This window comes from Puccinia triticina, chromosome 2A, assembly GCF_026914185.1.
Source record: "Puccinia triticina chromosome 2A, complete sequence".
Classification (NCBI taxonomy): Eukaryota; Fungi; Basidiomycota; class Pucciniomycetes; order Pucciniales; family Pucciniaceae; genus Puccinia; species Puccinia triticina.
In genome coordinates this window covers 8,075,153-8,094,785 of record NC_070559.1, presented here as the reverse complement: position 1 = coordinate 8,094,785, position 19,633 = coordinate 8,075,153, and the positions used below count along the sequence as shown (strand labels likewise).

Below are 19,633 nucleotides of genomic sequence, written 5' to 3'. Positions count from 1 at the left end.
GTAAGTGTTTTAATTACTTTGTTATAAGGGTTGAATTGTTGTTAAAAGGGCTGATTTATTGTTATAAGGGTTTTAGGATTTGAGTGTGGATGAGTGTTGGGTGACTTGTGAGTTCTGGGTGAGAAACTGGGGAGCCGGCCACTGGGGGTGGAGAGAGCTCCTTTTATAGACAAAAGTGGAGCCCCAAAGGGGCTTGTGGGTTAGGGTTTCAGCTAATCTAGACAGCAGGGTGAGGGATTTTAGCTGGTGGGAGTGGATACAAATGATGTCATAACCCCTCAGGGGTGCATGGATGGTGTCAGAATATACAAAAGAACCTTCTAACGCATGCATGAGGTGACAGTAGACTGCATGAGCTGTCATACTGGGGGAATTAGTGTATACACAAAGTCTGAGGCTGCAGAAATGGTGTGAATGATGTCATACTATGTATATAAAGGAGTGTATGTAGTTAATATTTAATGAGTGTAGCCTGACAGGGAGATGTATGTTTATATCCTGTGATGTGTATATGTGTACTACTGTGAAACTTGGGTTGAGGCAGGTGACAGCTGGGTTCCTGGGGCTGGCCGTGTGATAGGTGTTTGGTGGGGTCCACAGAGGTGTAACTTCTTATCCAGTGGGGTTGTAATGACCATTCCAGTGGTGACTAAGGGTGAAATTGGCCGTAGAATCCATTTCTGGGGTCCATTTGATGGTATCTTGAGGCCTAGTATGAGTAATTATGTGGCATAGGAAAAACTTTTTATTTTTCCACTTTTCCGTCTACCACAATGTCAATCCCACATTGGCTTAACGCGGGGTTGGCAGGGTGTGCGCCAACGCAAGCACTGACAATGGCTAGACGTTAGAGTGCACCTGTAGTGGAGCCTGTTTTTCTTTGACACCCAACAAACATCCAAGACCCACTCAAACTTTACACCCTCCTTTGCCATATCTGCAACATATCACACAACTTCAACTAAGCTCATCCACCGCCTGCCATGCCACCCAAGAGAAAACATACTCAGCCAACAGCCCCAACCAGCACTTCCAACCAAGCCAGTAAGAAGAATTCACCTGTTGCGTGGGAAAAGGATGGTGAAGGTGTTGGAGATCTTGCATCCAATGTAGCAAGAAATAGTGTGCATCCAGCCCCTTTTCAATATTTTGACAATGTCTGGGGTAGCTCTTGCCTTCGATCCAAACAAGTGCTTTTGCATTAGCTTCTACTCTAGGTCCACCATTTCCATATCTTTTCCCCCCCACTTATAGTCCTTAAATTGGTATCATATTCTGAGCTGGAATTGATCAGCTAACAGAAAATCTAACGCCTTGGCCGTTTGTTGATCTTTGATGCACTCCTCTAGGGTTGTGATGAAAAGCTTCCTACAAGAAGTCAACACCATTTCAAATTATTTGATGGTTACAGGGAGGGAGCTGCAAGTGCTGATGTCTCAAGTCTCTGTGCTTCATGTCTCATACAGGTTTTACAACCAACCCAATGGTTGCTCTCAGTCTCAGTCTCTTTGATCAAGTACCTTCTACCACGGCCCCTGCTATATCACTTCCAGTCCTTTCCAAGCACTCACAACCGTTCTTCTTTCAAAAATTTTGTTGTAAATTCATTACTGGAACTGCATTCCCACTGGGAATCACATGATTTAACACTCCAAATGTAACAACAACTAATAAGAATGACTTGCTTGGCCAGGAAGCGCAATTGTGATTTCACAATATCCATTGCACATTTAAAGAGTTGCCTTGAATGGTGCCAACCTCAATGTGGGGATCATTGTCCAGCCTAGAATACCTGAGTAAGTCTGCAACATACTGGTAGCCACATTTGAGTTGACCTGCAGCAAGTGTTGGTCAGAGTTCAGCTGGAGGGCAACAAGCAAGTAATAGAGAGCTCTCACCACATGCAGTGTGATGATTTATGTTGTGATGAGTCATTACAGCCAGGATTTCAGTGCAGAGGTGATCCCTTACATGTGTAGTAAACCATTGAGTGTAGTTGTTGTCTGCAGTGAGCTAATCCAGAAGGATTGTGATGCTGCTAGGTTGTCCATTGATGCAATTGGTGTCCCAGGGAATCCCACAAAGCAATGAAGGAATTTTTTTGGGCATTTTTGGATCTGGAGCGTGTGAAAACAGTTGCACCACTAGACAATCTGGTGGGGTGCACTTGCGGTTTGGCAACAGGTATACTAGAAGAAAGGGTTTTCCATTTGCGACCCCGGAGGCATGGACAAAACACAATGAACTATTGGATTAGTTCCAGGAGGCATGCTTCTGGATTTGAATCCAGGAAAATTTCCCTTTTGGGGGTTTCAATGTAGAACCTCCAGGAAATTTGTTTTGGGAGTGATCTATTTTTCCTGGAATTCTGACCTGGAACACTTCCTGAATCAATTTTGAATGCCCCTATTAGGGGGTATCAAATATGACAAAATCCACCATTATGTAATTGACGGGTTTGAAAAAACCCGCCATTTTTAAAACATGCTGGTCCTTCTTCTACTCATTGTTTTTCTCAGTGTTTACATTTTTCCTGGAAGTTGGACTTGGAACACTTCCTGGATCATGTCTGCTGGAAAGTACAGAGACGCCTGAACAAGCTGCTTTTCAAATCACCCTGCCCAGCCCTGCCCACTTCACCCGCACCGCAAGCACTCTACTAGAGATGGCCAACGGGACCCAGGTACCTGCGGCAAGTCCGGGTACCCGCCATGATTTTGTATAAACCCCAGATACCCGGACTCGCCGCTGGCACCCGCGCACAGGTACCGCCGGTACCTGTGGCGAGTCCCGCGGGTACCCTCGGCCTGTCCCGCGGTACACTCACTATATTTGAAGTGACTTCAGACAAAAAAAAATTAATTTCAAAGCAAGTAGTTGTTAGATAGAATTTTTCATAAGAAACTAGCTCGGATTACACATTGGATCCGTTTTGTTGCACAAAATCCTGCTTGCATGATCACACTCGATCTTTGCCTTTTCTCTTCAATTTGTTCTTTTTTTCATCGTCGAGCCCATCCTTCCACTTTCTGAGCAAACCGGGGGGGATCAAGTCATTTTTTGAGTAAAAAGCCACAGACATCCCCCTACTGATAGAAACTGGGCTGAGTCAATGTCTTTTTTCCGATACATAATCCCATCCAAATGAGAAAGCCCGCTCAACATCGACGGAAGTAGCTAGGTTAAATAACCATCAGATATGCAGACAAGAATGAAGTAAAGTTATAATCGCTTACCTGGGCAACTGAGGACATCGAGGGCCATTTGCACGAGCCCACAGTGGGTATTTCCAGCGCGCTTTTGTTGGATCCACCACTTAAGTGCATTGATTGGGGAGCCATCGTCTAAAATTTGGCCGGAAGATAACCAGATAGCGAGTGGATCATTTGAGGACTGGCCCGATTGGGCAGCCAATGCAAGCTGTGCAATATGTCCAGTCTTTGGCTGAAAGAATCAGTCGTGAGCAAAGCAAGCCATGATTCTATTTGATCAACTAAATAAGCCCACCTTGCTCGACTTTGTTGATTGACTGGAGGGGAGAGAATCGAGCGGAGGGTTGTAGAATGTATTGAACATATCACGTGTGAGGCGAAGGGCTTCATCAATCCAATTCTTTTGCCAGCCAGCAACCCTGAAGTACTGGTCTTTGAAGGATGGGTGAAGTACTGTTCAAAAGGTATGCAGATAGGTTTGGATTAGCATAATCAGATGGTATTGAGAGAGAATCAGGAGGACGAGGAACAAACCCATGGCAATGCGATACAACGGCGAGCAGTCAGTAAGTGTGTAGTATTTATTTGTAAGCTGAAGGCCAAGTCGACATGCATTTTGGAGGACAGGTGGGTATTTGTCATTGTTGCCTTTGATGACACTTGAAAGATGTTCCGTTATCTAATCTATGAAGACAATGATGTTAGTTAGTCGAGCAGATCCAGACACAGATATTTGGAGTGTCTGTTCATAGAAAACTCATTGCTTAAATCCTGGATGTCCGCCATAGATAACTCGGACTCCGACCCATTGTTGCGGATGAATTCTTCCGAATCGTCACTGTCAGCAAGGTCGCCTTTGGCAGGATCATGTTCCTCACAGATGGAACCCTCGCTCTCGTATCTATTTTTGCATAAAAGATCAGACTCTTATTTGCTTTTTATCAAATAATAAAAGTACTAGCCAGCGGATCTGATTCTCAGCATCCTCATATTCTGATTCCTTGTCTGAATCCAGATCAGACCCCTGGTTACCAGCCATTTTATTTTGGACTTTCTTGAACGGTCGGAGGATTGACTGAACAATCAAATTCAATATATGTGCAAAACATCTGATCCACTGCGGATCACCTTTGAATCTAGGCCATTTAAACTTTTTCATTGCCGCCACCATTTTCGAATTATTTGAGGCATTGTCGGCAACGATTCCACAAATCTGATTAAAAATGGATGATTCAGCAAATCAGCTTGTTAAAATGTCTAGCAAGAACAAGAGGGCTTTGACCTACTTTATCTTGAACATCAAACTTCTCAACCACCAATCGCATCGTTTCGGCAAGATATTCTCCAGTGTGACTCCTAGCCAGGCGGACAAAATCCAGTGGCATGGACTCCAGCTCAAATTTTCCGCCATCCTTCTCAACCAAGCGGTAAATAATTATTCCAAAGATCTCCTGACCATTGGGTGACTGCCATGCATCGGCCCCAAGGTACATGGCACCTACATGTTTCTGACCAACCAGAAATAAGATTATTTGAGAGTCAATTTTACATCATCACTGAATGGAAATAGAGATGAAATGGACTGTCTACCTTTAAAACATCCCGGTAACTGTCTTGAACTGCAGTGTAGAGCATATGAATTGATCTCAAAACTACCTTCGCCGAAGGCATGTTTTTTAACGACTTTTGGATGGAGAATAGCTTTGTGGGACTCGTCTGATAGAGCTGCAAAGGGCCGTGCAGCCTCTGCACACCAAATAGCGCACAGTTGGTTTACCTGGAGAAATGATAACAACTTAGATTTTGCAACCAAAAATTCAGAGAGAGAAACAGAATGTCTGTCACTCGCCTCTTCCGAGTCAATATCACCAGTGCCACAACCACCATGACCGGCCATATTTTGATTGCTATTTGATTCACGCAGTTTTTTGAGACATCCAGCGGCATGTTTCAGCAAGTTACTGCAAGACGAGTCGTATGTTGGCCTGTGTATCTTTGTGCTACATCTGAATCAGGAATAAATGTCAGTAAAAAAAAAAAGAAAGGTTCTCTGGGCGGCTAACGTCTTGCATGGATACGCAATCATGCGCCGTCCCTTCTTGTCAAGTTGTGCTGAGAGTTCTGGTTTGTGGTAGCTGGAATAGGCCGTACTGATTCCCATGGAGGCAATTTTCTGTGCTCGAACTTTCAGGAATGACATCAGACGCCAAATTCAGTGAGATGAATGAGGTGGAAGAAAGCTTACCAAGCTCTTCATTATCAGTGAGTTCCCAAACGGTACTAGGCTGGCTGGTCCGAGAAGCTTTTATTGGAGAGCTAGTGGTGGTATCTGAGGCATCATTGTTTGGGACTAAGAGATCGGTATTGACAACATTAGATTGCATTGCTTTGGCCTGACCATCTGACGGTCCTGGAGGCGAGGATGTTGGTAAAATCAAGGTCTGGCGTGGTCTCTTTCTTGATTTTTTCATGGTGTGAGGTTGAGGTCAGAGGTTTTCTCAAATGTGCCTCCTCCAGAATTGGAGAACTTGGCGGTGGGTGCCTGAACGGGTACCTGTGCTGGACACGGGTACTCGCTATTTTTCACATGAATTTCACAGACACGTACCCGTACACGGCACCCGCGGGGGGGTACCCAAGGACTGGGAGGGGTACCCGCCCGCGGGTGCCGGGTACCCACTGGCCATCTCTACACTCTACCAAGTATGATGCAAGCCCTGAAGCAGATTTTCCAAATTGCTTCATGTGTTCAGTTGGGAACACCAAGTGGTCCAGAGCTCAAATCATATCCAAGAGTATAGTTGTTTTGTGGGTGGGATAGCTGGGGTGGCCTTGCTGGAAAGCACGGCCAACGCCAGCGAACATCTGTCCCGCACTCCCAACACACCGCTCCTTGAGATTGCATACTTCCAAGGAGACATAGCCCCAAACTTAACACAAGTCCCTCCCGTGCTCGTGGGGTGCGGGGTGCGAGCTCCCTCCTGCTAGGGAGGGACTTGCCTGTAATGTCGAGGTTCTTGCGTGACAAATACCAGCCAAATGGCTGGAAAGACCATAAAACTCCACAGATGACCCCCAACCCCTCTGAAATTTGAGAAGCCGGTGGCACCATTGGAATCCTCAGGACTTCCTACACCAGGAAAATAAAATAGTCACTTGATGACAAGTGACATCATGCCAGCTCCAGCAGGCTACGTCCCACCATCTACCCCCCATCTACCCATCATCTACCCACCATCTAACCAGTTTAATAATTTCCACAGGAGATCCTCAGTTTTTTCTGGGCACCACTGATCCCCATTTCTGGTCAGCTGATACTCAGCTTTAGCTCCCAACTTATGCTCAGCTTTGGTGCCCAGCTCATGCTCAGCTTTATTGCCCAGATCAGAACCAGTCCTGGCCCAGCTTATTTTCAGCTTTATTCCAGTCATGGCTCAGCTTAGACTCAGATTAGGACTATCATTGGCCTAGCCAATGCTCAGCTTTGGACCAGTATTGGCTCAGCTGATTTTCAGCTTTGGATAAATCTTGGCCCAGCCAATGCTCAGATTCTGAGTCTGACCACTCCTGTAACAGCTTATGCTCATCTGTGGACCAGCCTTGGCTCAGCTGATTCTCAGCTGTGGACCAACCTTGGCTAAGACAATGCTCAGCTGGGGACCAGCCTTGGCTCAGCTGATGCTCAGCTGTGGACCAGCCTTGGCTCAGGTGATATTAATCTTTTGAATAGTCTCAAAAAATCTGATACTCAGCTTTGGAACAGCCTTGGCTCAGCCAATGCTCAGCTTTGTACCAGCATTGGCTCAGCCGATGCTCAGCTTTTGAAAATTTTTGGCCCAGCTGGTGTTAATCTTTGGAACAGTATTGTCCCAGCTGATCCTAAGCTCTGCACAAGCCTTTTCCAAGATGATGCTCAGCTTTGGACCATTGTTGGCTAAGCTGATGCTCAGATTTGGAATATTCTTGGTCCAGCTGACACTTGGATTTGTTTCAGGCTTGGAATATCCAATGCTCAGCCAATGCTCAGCTTTGGTCCAGGCTCAGTCAATGCCTACTGCTCAGCTTATGATGAGCATCAGCTGTTCCTGGGAAAAAATTAGGATCAGCTGACTGTGCTACATTGAGTGCTCTGGTGCAGTCCTGCAAGCTCTACAAGTGCTGGTGGAGCAGACTTGGAGCAGCTCTTGAGTAGTTCTGGAGCAGAAACCAAAGCTGCAATGTCACTTGCCATCAAGTGACTATTTTGTTTTCCTGGTGCTACATGTTCTGAACTGTTGAACTCTTTAAAAAAAGCTGCTGTTGTGTTTGAAACCATTTGTAAAGCTGGCCAGAAGCCAATCATCTGTCACAGGAATTACAGATTGGTTGCCGGAGCAAAACACTATCACACCCCTTTCACACCCCTCAGAGCCCTTAAAATGGCTTTCTTGAAACACATGTAGACACCTCAACAATGTCACTTTTGACATAGTCTTTTTTTTTGGAAATCATAGGCAAGAAGGTAGGCTCCACTTCCCTCATTTTGATTCTTTGTTGGGGTGCTCAGTTGTAGGTGCTACAGGATCTTGAAACCAAAATAAAACAAAATATCACAAAAACCCTGATCTTGTCAGGCCACGCCTGCGACTTTACCAGTAAGTCTCTCCTTCGGAGACGCTTCGCGCCTCCTCGGACAGGCTTAGTTAAGCTCGCATAGCCCAGCGACACACATTTATGGTATTCAAAATTGCATAAGATTTTTTTACATAAAATCATAAACTGCAATTTTGGCTGGGAGATGTCACTTAAGTTTTATGCACGCTGACATCTCCCAGCCAAAATTGGCTTTATGATTTTATGTAATATGCAATTTTAAATACCATAATTGTCGAACACACAACCCATGCGGAATCGGGGCATGCAGATGTTATGTACCAGACAATCGCTGAGAAGAACTGCTGGGATCGGTGAGGTATTTGCTGGTATTCGTCGACAAGAGTCGGAAGTCAGGAGGAACAATCTCAGAGTGGATCCGTCCAAGGAGGTGGGGACGGTCCAGAAACGATCCAAGATGTGTTTTTGATTGGCCAGAATGAGACAATCCCTGTGGCTCTGGGGAAAGTAGGACTGAAAGAAATGCATTCCACAACCAGATGCATTCGATAACCTTAACCTCACTACATATACATATATGGTCATAACTATACTAGAGACACTTCAGATGGAAAGAGATAAGGAAGATACTGCCCATGTGACAATAGATAAAGAGAATCATAAACAACAATAGAAGAAAAGAAACACTCATCGGTTTGTAGGCAAGAGAACGTGGTTTTTGGGTACTGTCTGCATCTTCAACCAAAGCCCAACAAAAGCACAGACACGCACAGAGAAGAGAAGACAGCGGGGAAGATAAGTTGTGTTGATTTTTTTTGCATTTTTTTTGAAACAGAGATAAATCAATGCGATTCAAGTTGTTTTTTGTGAAAGATGTTTTTGGTTGGTTTTTCTTGGAATAAAAATAAGTGGAAGACATCCGTGTAATGTGCATATACCTCAAAAGAAACAAAAAAAAGGTGATGGTGGTGGGTGTGATACGAACTGTAATGAGTAGCATATTTAATAAAAACGAGAGAGGGGATGTGATTAGGTCTAAAACGAAAAGAAAAAATGAAGATGCTTTCGGTCGAAACGACGAGGCAGAGGAGGAGAGGTGATGATGAGGAATTGCGGGCGTGTGTATAAGTGATGAGTGGGGATAAGGAATATTAACGAGAGTGAGTAGAGTGATCAGATGGAGACTACGTGTGGGCGGTTAGCGGACGGGCAAGACGGTACCGAAGGCGTAGTCCCAAATCTTGCTGGTGACGCCGAAGCCGAGATCGGCGTCCTTGAAGTGATGGCTAGTTGAAGAGAAGCCGCAAGGGTCAGCGGGAGGGCAAGCTGCTCTGAAGACTGAGCGGGTTCAAGGACGTACGCCATGTGGTAGATCTTCATCTCCTTGACATACTTCGGCAGCTGTGTGTGGTGCAGGGCGTAGTGCGTGCAGTCGTAGAGCACGTAGAAGGTGAACGAGCCCGAGATGACAGCGTTGGCGTAGGGGACGGGGAAGAGGAAGTAGGCCAGCCGGGTGAATGGATGGGAGAGGGCGGCGAAGAGGATGGGGGGCATGACTAGTCGGAGCCGGTCCATGCTGTGTGAGAAGGAAAAGTTAGTTAGTTGGGTGTGTGTGTGTGTGTTGAGCAGTAGGAGTGCTTACGGCAGGTAGTGGTGGACACCGTGGAGGAGGAAGTGGAGGAGGAGGAAGAAGGGCCGGTCGGGGAGGACGTCGTCGATGTGGAAGAGGAAGCGGTGGAGGATGTATTCGAGGAAGGTCCAGACGAGGTTGCCGAAGAGGAAGGAGACGATGTTCTTGGCCCAGGCTGCCGGGGTGGAGTTGCCGGCGTCGATCTGCTGCTGGAGGGCGCGATGGAAGAGGGCGAAGGCGATGGGGAGCCAGATGAGCGGGACGACGTACCAGGATGTTCGGGTGAACATCTCGAGGTACCAGGGGCCGAAGAGGCGGGCGGGGTGGGAGAGGTGGCGGGGCTGGTGGACCTGCTGGAGGTAGAAGGCTCTGGAGAAGTGGGCGGACCACATCTGGGGGATGAGGGGCTTGGAGAGGTCGAGGAACTGGTTGCGGAGATGGTCTTTGGAGATGTCCGTGGCCGTGGGCTTGAAGTCGTCGTCGATGATCAGGTTCGGGTTGAGGATGGTCTCTGGGGTGCCGAGGATTCCGATCTGGAAGTCGTCCAGCATCTCGTAGGCCGCCTTCGAATGCGAGTGTTCCTTGGGGTCCTCCATTGCATCGCCCAGGTCCTGAGTGATGATGGCCAGGGTTAGCTTGGTGGTGTGGGGCAGAGGGGGTGTGGATGGCTGACCTTTCCGGCATACTGGAGCAGCAGATGGTCTCCACCGGGATGATCTGCCAGGAATGATCTAAAGAGAGAGAGAGAGAGATTAGTGGTTGTGGGTGGAGTGCTAGGTAGGACTATGGAGGACTGACGAGATGTTGTAGACCTTGCGGTTGTAGGATACCCAGCAGTCGGTGTTTGAGTTGTGCTTGTGGAGGTCTTCGGCCAGGAAGATCCTCTGGCGCTGGTTCTTGGTGTCTGCTGGCATGGTTAAGGTGTTGTTGCTGTTGCTGATGTTGTTGTTGTTGTTGGGGGTGTTGGGGGTGTTGGATGGAGGGAGTGAGGATAAAAGGAGAGTGGGCTCGGCTGGGCTGGCAGTGGGAGTGGAGGCTGGCCGCTGGGGATGTCCTGCGCATTTAATTGACTCCACTCCACTCCCCCGGGGGAAAGCCATACATACAGATCATCCACTCAGCTGGATCACCACCCCCTGATCAAGCCAGCCTGTCAAACCCAAACTGAAACCATCATGACCACTAAGGTTCAAACCCAGTATATAAAGCCCAACAAACATATGTAGAACCTAACACACCTGGCCTTCATCACAACATGCCGTACATGTTACATAAAATGGGCCTGGGTGTGGCCAAACACATAGAATCTTATTTATCTGCCAACGAGTATCAGCCACCTGAACTGGGCTCACATTCAGGAGCAGCGGATATGTACAGATCCTGATCTGCTCTGATCGGGGAAAAACACGGGTGGGTTGACTACACACATAATTAAGAGATCACAGAGCCTTGGTTGATGGAATGGCTGTACGTACTGTTTCTGCAAGATCTGTTGTATGTCACAGGAGAAGAGATCTCTGACCGTCATGGCGTCTTTTATAAGAGTGCCCACGTCCAATATTAACTCCAAGACGCCATCTCTTGTGTGGACTACGTACGTAGTCTGCATACGAGTATCAGGTTGGGACGGAGCCGCACGATACGCGAGCCAACGCCCGTATGATATATATTTATGTGATGATGAAAGATGCGGAAACAGGGAGCAGGGTTAAGCTTTTGAAGCCTCGAAAAACTGCTTGATAACCGAGACGAGCTTTTTGACGTTGAGGCGAAACTTAGCCGAGAGGGGGAGGACGACGATGTGGCTAGGATGGGGGGCATCGGCAGCAGCAGTACTCGAGGGGGCACTATTGCGGATTCCGTGCTGGACCTGGTAACGGGTGAACGCGCGGGTGTAGTCCTCGAGAGCCTGCAGTCTGACCCGGGCGATCTGCTGCAGATGGGCGTCGGAGGAGGAGAGGTCGGCTTTGTTGGCGATCAGGATGCCCACCCGGCCACTCAACCCGGGCTGGTACGACTCCAGCTCGTTGAACAGGGTCTCCACGTCCTGGCAGCACCGGTGCGGGTTGTCGTCCTCCACCCGTTTCGCGGGCGGCTGGTCGGGCGTCGCGGGCGGTGCTGTCGTCGGCAATCCGGCCATCAAGTCCACCACCACCACCAGCATCTTCGACCGCTCGATGTGTCGCAGGAACGCATGGCCCAGACCCACGTTCTCCGACGCTTTCGGAAGCAGGCCCGGACAGTCGGCGATCGTCAGCCGCACACTCTCGCACTTCCGCGTCGGCTGGCCGGCTGACCGTTGTCGACTCGACCGGTCCCGGATCAGATCCGTCGCGCTGTTGGCATCCAGATACTGCCGGTGCGTGGGCGAATGGTCGATCACATCCGTCGGCTCGTCCAGATCCCACGAGCCGTCGTTAAAGATGATCAGGGTTCCGATCTGCGGATTCAGCGTCGTGAATGGATAGGGGGCGATCTCTGCACGGGAGTTCGTCAGAGTGTGAATCAAAGTACTACCGTAGCAAAGTTGGCAAGAGAACCGAGGGGGGATTCTTTAGTCCTACACAACACTCTCCCCGATCAATCATCCAGTAAGCAGGCCTACCTCTTGCCCGAGTTGGGAAAGCCAACCAGGCCGATATCCGCCAGCGTCTTGAGCTCCAGATCGAGCTCGAGCACCTCGCCCTTCTTGCCCCTGGTTGCAAACCTGGGCAAGGTGGTCTGATTGCCGCTGAAGTTTGCATTGCCGAGGCCGCCTTCGCCGCCTTTGGCGACCAGGAAGAAGTCCTGCTCGGACTTCAGCGAGCGGTTGACTTGTGTCGAAGGATCCTCGATCCTCTTCCGGCTACGCCGCTCCTCGTCAAACTTGGCACAGTCCATCTCGAAGGGCTCCGACTGGGAATGCGCGCGTTCGATCGCCCATTGCTCTTGAAGCAGATCGAGTTCGAGGTTCTTGAGGGCTTCATTGGTTTGATTAGAGTCCTCGGATTCCGGATCTTTTTCCAGATCATACACATATCAGAGAGGGTGAGTAAATGGGTGTTGGTCGTCAGAACTGGGAGGGTCTTGACATCAAAAAAGGATACATAAGTGTAGCGATGCGGAACTTTTGCAAACAGTGTACGAATAATTTTGATCGCCTTGCTTTTGCTACTTCGGCATCCTCTCCAACCAGATCGCTAGCTTTGGGCGGCCGATGGCCGAGATCGAATCCGAGGGCTGCTTCCCTGTGGGCGGAGGTTTGGCTGGACCGGATCTCTCGAATCACCGTCCCGATCGGCACGTCGACGATCAGATCTTTGCCCGCCGGCCCATTCATCCATTGGCCCCCACCATTAGTCCCCGGCTGGGCCCTTAGAAACCTCGGGATCCTGTTCAACGATTGCACCTCCGCAGATGGCCGAAGAAACACCGAGCCGCCTTGGCCGCCATTCCCACCTGGAAAGACGAAAGAGCGCATTACTTGTCAGTCACAGTGCTTGTTTCCAGGGTCGAATTCTTGACATACCAGATGGTCCTCCTCGTGCTACGAATTTCTCTCGGTGGAAGGCTACTCCACCATCACCACCGTTTCCTAAACAAAGATGAGACTGGTGAGTACAAATGATTTTGCATCATGCGGCAATGGATAAGGTTACCTGCCCGGACCAGCACCTTCATCTGATCGACGAATTTGGATGCCTGTTCGATCGGGTAAGGAGAATTGGATTAGGAGCCATCGATAGGAAGTGTGATGAGCATTCCAATCGACGCACCTTTCGACCTCGCTCCTTTGCAACACGCTGTCGACGCCGAAGCTCGGGCTCCCAATCAAAGCTAGACTTCCATTCGGACTGGTCTCCCTGCTGAGGATCTGTACCATTCTTCGGCTGCTGGTCAGAGTTCGTCGGAGGTCGATAGAGGACCGACAAGCTCGAGAACGCTTGGTGGTGATTGTAGGCAGGTCGCGGTTGTAGTTGGGCTGGTTTCCGGATGATCATCGTGTCCGACGCCGCCCTGGAAATGCGTTGCCGGCGAAGTGTAAAGACACGGTGGATCTTCTTCTCGCCCTTCGACTGCAAATTTATGCAGAACGCAAGTCCCACTCGTCGGGACCCAATCCATTCGTGACTCTCACATCTCACTCCAGATGGTCTCAGTCGCTTATCCGCCAGAGGATAGTGACAGGCTGCACACAAATAACTCCCTCACATTTTGTAGATCACATCCTGAGGAGAGGTGCGCGATTGCAGCTCGTTTGACACACGAGAAGCAGCAGTGTGATTTGGGTCTGTTAACATATTTATTATTACGAGAATAAGAGAAAACAAGCAGGGTGCAAATGATAAAGAATGTTAGGGTTATGGTTTTGCTCGACCTTTCATGGAACCATAGGAACCGATCCAGAGAGGAAATATGACGAGCCAAGGAATATAACCCGGCCAAGTCCAGTCACTCGAGAGTCAAGGAAGAGGGTGAGCTCGACCGAGACGGACGATGGCGTGAGCGGAGGGGCCGTTTATTCTCGGTTGACCGGCGACTGAGGGTGTCCGTAATGAGAACATGGCGTAACAAGAAGCCCATGACGCCGAGGCGGGGCAACTCCCAATCGGTCGAAAGTCAGCAACAATCAAGTCGCGACCGCGGTTCCTTGAGGATAGATCCCGGGGGGTGGGATTGCTAGGATTTATACCTGGCCGCCCCTCGTTCGACTTGTGGGTGCAGCTGCAAAGCACTAGCGACTGCGGCCGCATGCATGCAATATCTAAATATGCGTTTCAATTCACGTGCGGGCACAGGAAGCTCGAGGGCAAAACTTCAAACTTCTGGATGCTGTTATCACTCCCTAGATTTATATTTCACTAGCATTTTTTACCAGTTGTGTTAGGTCAAAAGGTTTGTGTTTTCCTTTCTATAAAGTTGTTACTCAGATTCATAGTGTGCAATGCAATAGGCCAAATTTCACTAAAATAAGGCCCCATTGGGCAGCATCATATTACGCAGCGTAATAATAGGAAACATGCTACATTACATATGGTAAAACATGTCTTTTTAGGATAATATAATTATGAAAGTAAACCCTCATAAGGCTTGGCAGTTTACTTCCAAAAGATCAGGCGGAAAAGTGGTGTCTTACACAATGTAGGGGGACATGGCCGCAGTTTTCCAACAAGTTCCACAATCTGGAACGAGCAGATTGCAGAGAGTATCTCCCAAGCCCACCATTGCCAGCTCCACTCAAACACATGTCATTTCCAAGCTCCACATATCATCCTCTTTGCTCTCACACCAACTCCTGTTGCCTCCACCACTTGCCTTTGACCACCATCTGAGTTTCTTGCCTCTATCATCTGCGCCCCTGTCTAGTCCCCCTGAAGGGATTTCACAGGAAGACCGCAGCCCAAATGAAGGAACAGAGATGAGCCTTTGGGCTCGAGAGGGGACAGTGAGGAGGAGAAGCTCACCGGATCGGCTCGGATGTGTGGCACGGAAAGAATGGAGGAAGAACCGATGATTGATTTCAGGTTTGTAGGCTATGTTTTAAGTAGGCTACAATACAAGGACCAACTTGTGGTTGAGAGAATATTGAATATGAAAGAAGACAATAGAACCTGATGGAAACTCAGGATGAGCAAACAGGTGACATACAACCAATCACTAACAGAGCGCGCGCACCAGAGAACACAGTAGAAGGAAAGCAATACAGCTAATCTAGGCAGGGATCAAAGTCACAAGGCTAGTACGGCAAGATCGCATGACCAAACTAAAAGGAAACACAGGTGGTATGAGCATAAGTAGAGATGATGATGTAGGCAACAAGTAGCTCAGTGAAAAGAAGGCAGAGGGAAGATTTGAAAATCCAACACCCCCACATGTTGCCTCTGCCCCTGCTATCTCTGCTGACATAACCCACATTGGCTGCCACAGCTTCCCCCAGTCCCGCTCCGTTACTCCCGCCTACCTAGTGTAACTATGCTTTGCATGCCACCACATTGTTGCTATAGATTATACACTCCACTCTGCTTCCAAAAGCTGCTGATCCCCAGGCCCCTAATTACATACACAATCACTTGTGATCTGCAGGCTGCAGCAGTGGACACCCGTGACTTGCTCCCAGACACTCTGGACCTCCGGGCCAGACTACATCACCACATTGTGTCTTGTTGTTTCCTTGCAGATGTGTTTTTGTTTTGTTTTGGTTGCAAACATGCATTGGGAAAGAAGGCCAGCGGTGTGTTATGTCACAAGCTGGTATAAGTTCCTCCTGAACTTGACAATGGGAACCACAAAATTCCATTCTCATCCAAGAGGAATAGCATCACCTTTTTCCTGATTTTGATCCTGATTATGATTATCCAGTCCTGCTTTCCCACAATTGGGATACACTGAGTTGAACCTTGTTTGTGATCCCTCCATTCTGGGCTTGGAAGAGGAATCCAGGTGGCAAGGTGTCATTGTTGGGGAGTAAAATTAAGCCAATGAGGGTAGTAAAAAAATCAGTTCAAAGAATAGCTGTTTAGATAGTCCTGGGTTTACACCAAACTAATGTGGTTAATGGATGGGATGAGTACCAATGCTGGAGTAAGCTGAAGAATCACTCCTCAGCTTATTTCCAAACCAATGTGGGTCTTATGCTGATGGGGGTCAAAGCAGAACATTCCATAAGCTTGACCCCACTCTTCCACTCTAAAGTAATCATCAATACGCCAGTTGCCCCATTGAGCAAAAAGATGGTATTACTTGTAATTAGTTGTACTGTTTTGATATAATTTTTTTATTCATTATTACTAGATTTTTTCTTTTTTTTTTCTTGGCACAGCAGAAAAAGACGAGATAAGAAGAAAAGAAACAAAAGGAAGAAGAGCAACGAGGACGTATACGGCAAGTTAAGATAATCTGTACATGGAGCGGAGGATGGGGAACACAGGCAATGACGACGATGTTGATCATGTTGATGATGGTGGTGGTGGTGGTGATGGTGGTGGTGGTGGTGGTGGTGGTGGTGGTGGTGAGAGAATGATAGCAACGGTGGGCTGTCAAAAACCACACACACAAAAATAACGAGGGAAATTTATAATAATAGTCAAACCATGCGACTCGGGATCAAGTGATGTGTTTGTTTTTTCATATTCCTAGCAAAAAAATCGAAGAAGTAAATAAGGAGAAAAAGAAAAGCGGCTCGGGATAATATGTCCATATGTTTAATTTAGAGCTCGGCCTCAAGAACCAGTGTAGCGTAATGACTGTATTCATCAGCCGTCTAATGATGAGATGAGGGTAAAAAAGGGGCACCCATTAGCACGAAGGTTGGTGGGAAGGGAGGTACGAAGGATACGGACCATTTCCTGCTCCATTTCGTCAGTCACAGCATGCAAGGGTATTAGTTTCCCAGCAACCATGACGGTCCTGACGTCAACGGGGGCAGGGTGTTCAGGGGGCGTGCTATCGGCCTGAATGAGCGGCAGAGCGGGCTTCGATTTCTTGTGCGCACGCTCGTCATGGGGGTGGATGTAGGTGGAGTTGCCGTAGTACGAGTGAGTCTGGTCCATCCGGGGACGTTTGTGGCCGGAGCCGATGGGCGAGTCTCGCGAGTGGGTCGGCGACGGCAGCCAGCCGGCATTGCTATCGGTCGGGGAGCGCTTCGACTCATTTGAGCCAGCCGAGGAACATGTCGTCAAACCGTTCTGGGTCTCTAGCTTAGCGAAATAGGCATCGTAATCGACGTCGTCGATCTGGTTCCCTGTCGATTGAGAATGGACGACGGCTGAAGGATCGTGGAAAGAGACCCCGCTGGTCTGCTCGTTGTTGGACATCGCCGGCCCGTCCTTCATGCCTGCCCGTGTCAGTTCTCCGCTGACTGTACTCTGGGCAATCCACACCGGCAGTGCATTCGCTTGGCGCTTGGCCTCGGCCTGCTGTTCTTGCAGCAGTTTCTTGGCCTCCAAATCGCCTTCTTCCGCTAATTGAACTGTCACAACGGCTTCCTTGGCACCACCAGTGGCCACAGCCAGGCCGTCCGACGAATCGACCGCGTTTTCCAGGGGAATGTTCACAGCAACCCATTTTGCAACATCAAATCTGTTGAATATCGTCGAGTATTAGCGGCTCAGGTAGGCAAAAAGTAGGTGGAGAATGCCAGAGTCGCTTACGGTGGTATAACGACCGTATCGGCTTTCTGAAGGCTCTTCTTGATTGCCATAGTCTGCGAGTTGAGGCGTTGCATCCGGTCCTTATTCTTCTGCACCTCGATGTCATTTTCGTTATCATTCAGAGGGGTTGAACAGATCTCACACAGAAAGCTGGTAGCGGTCATTGAAAGACCTGAGATGTCAAGGGTCGAATAAGTTTTTTTGCATCGTGGGCAGACGTATCCTTGACCGTCAATGACCTGTGCAGGTGATTAAGACATTAATTCGCTTGCTTGTGAAACTTGGAAAGGCAAAGCGGGTACAAACATTTCGTTGCTTGTCGTCAAGGACTTTGTTCATCTTCCACATCCGCCACTTGACCACATCGACACAATGCTTGTAATCAATGAAATAGTAAGTTCGCTGGGTGGCTTTATACGCTCCAGGCTTCAACTCGGAACGCATGTAGCTGAAAGAAAATAATACGGTACAGTTGAGTGGATGATGAACATGAGATACGGGTTGTTGTGAGCTTACGTTGAGACGAGCTGATCCCGGACGAGCTGAGTAGCAGCTTTGGCGACTTCTTTTGGTTGGATTCCGAGTCGACTAGCAAGCTCCTCATCTTTCATGCTGTGTAACGCCACATTTGCAGACATACACATATGAAAACCTTCAGTTTTCAATCATCAATGCTTGGGGAGGTTTTTTTTATGCTCTGACTGAGATGAATCGACAGCCACTTGGAATCAAACAGGCTATGTGAGGTAGATGAAAGAGAGAGGTGGAAGGTCTCATGGTGAAGGATGGTCGGCGGTTGAGATGGGGGGGAAGAAGGGAAGGTGAGAGAACTATGTAGGATTTCGCAAACTCACGCCTCTTTCCGAATCAGTTGATCAAAAAGCAAGATTTGGCGGACTTCATAGAACGCACGAGCAACGTACTGCAGCAAGAGACGGATATCGGCAAGAGGGTCTGTTTGATCTTCAGGGGAAGTTGGAGAGGTACTGTTTCCAGAGGAGAAGCCAGGTTGGAAGGATGGAGAGGAGGCAGCGGATGAGGGCATGGTCATCGTCGGTTCCAGCATGCAGGTTCTTGTGAGAGGGGGTTGAGCTCGAGGAGTGGGTGGTTGAGGTGAATGAAGCGAAGGTGTGAGTTGGTTGGTTGCGGGTGGGATTCCGAGTCAGGCAGGGGGAGAGCGGGCTCGAGCGAGGCGGACAACAAAAGACACAACACAGCTGGGCAGGGCAGTCAGGCGGGTCGGCCAGCGGGCCGCCCGAACCCGGCCAGTTTCGGGACGGGTTCGGGTAGTCCGCGAGGCTGGCCCCGGTAGCCCCCCGCTCAGGCATCTCAATTGCTGCTGCATAATACAACCTGCTCGACCCCTTCAGCACCTCTCTTGAATGCTCACATTATTTGCCAAGGCTGTTGATGTTTCCTCTGAAATAGAATTTTCCATAGGTGTGATATTCAAGAGTTGAAGGTGCCTCATTCAGTATGGGTTATCCCCTGGCGGACTTGAGATCTGACATTGAATACCAAGAATACCTCTCCTGCCAGGAGCTCTGGACAAGCACATCCATCCTTTCACCTATACAATCAAATACTTACTTCAGATCTCAATCAGGTTTTTCCCCACTGTCAACCCTGGTAACATTAAAATAACCTCAAGGTTTCCAATAAAATAGATACATACACATTAACATCTATCAGACCACATGATAGGGATTGTTGATTGGTACCCGTGGTGGGTACCTAGTACCGCTTGGGCTTGCACCTGCCTTTCACCCGTGCAGCGGTGCGGGGTGTGGTACTAGGTACTTGGGTTTGGCCCAAAAGCGGTGTGGTACCCAGGTACTGCCCACAAATACCACCCGTGGCGGGTACCAAGTACTGCTTGGGGGGTACCGCTTGCACCCCCCTCGCACCCGCCAGGAGGTACCAGGTGCGGTACTAGGTACCCAATTTGGGCCAAAAACCAAGGGGGTACCCAGGTACCAGTTGGTACCAGGGTCTAGATCAACAATCCCTACCACATGAGTGATGAAGAATAAATTGGACTACATTTATGCTGAAGTGTAAGCTCAACA

General features: G+C 48.7%; 3 protein-coding genes across 3 annotated transcripts; all 3 read right to left on the bottom strand.

Annotated features, from left to right (window-relative positions):
- Positions 1-9,003: 9,003 nt before the first annotated feature.
- PtA15_2A871 (uncharacterized protein) lies at positions 9,004-10,349 on the bottom strand (the record flags this gene model as incomplete). Its single annotated transcript, XM_053166936.1, has 5 exons — positions 9,004-9,091; positions 9,166-9,381; positions 9,448-10,046; positions 10,109-10,166; positions 10,234-10,349. 5 exons carry the CDS (start codon positions 10,347-10,349, stop codon positions 9,004-9,006), a joined length of 1,077 nt encoding a protein of 358 aa, XP_053018109.1.
- Positions 10,350-11,143: 794 nt separating this feature from the next.
- PtA15_2A870 (uncharacterized protein) lies at positions 11,144-13,415 on the bottom strand (the record flags this gene model as incomplete). The annotated part of the gene is made up of 6 exons (XM_053166935.1): positions 11,144-11,948; positions 12,041-12,431; positions 12,553-12,873; positions 12,944-13,009; positions 13,074-13,116; positions 13,191-13,415. The coding sequence occupies 6 exons, from the start codon at positions 13,413-13,415 to the stop codon at positions 11,144-11,146; spliced, it is 1,851 nt and encodes a 616-aa protein (XP_053018108.1).
- Positions 13,416-16,621: 3,206 nt separating this feature from the next.
- PtA15_2A869 (uncharacterized protein) lies at positions 16,622-18,609 on the bottom strand (the record flags this gene model as incomplete). Its single annotated transcript, XM_053166933.1, has 6 exons — positions 16,622-16,675; positions 16,755-17,493; positions 17,565-17,803; positions 17,871-18,012; positions 18,081-18,176; positions 18,419-18,609. The coding sequence occupies 6 exons, from the start codon at positions 18,607-18,609 to the stop codon at positions 16,622-16,624; spliced, it is 1,461 nt and encodes a 486-aa protein (XP_053018107.1).
- Positions 18,610-19,633: the final 1,024 nt, after the last annotated feature.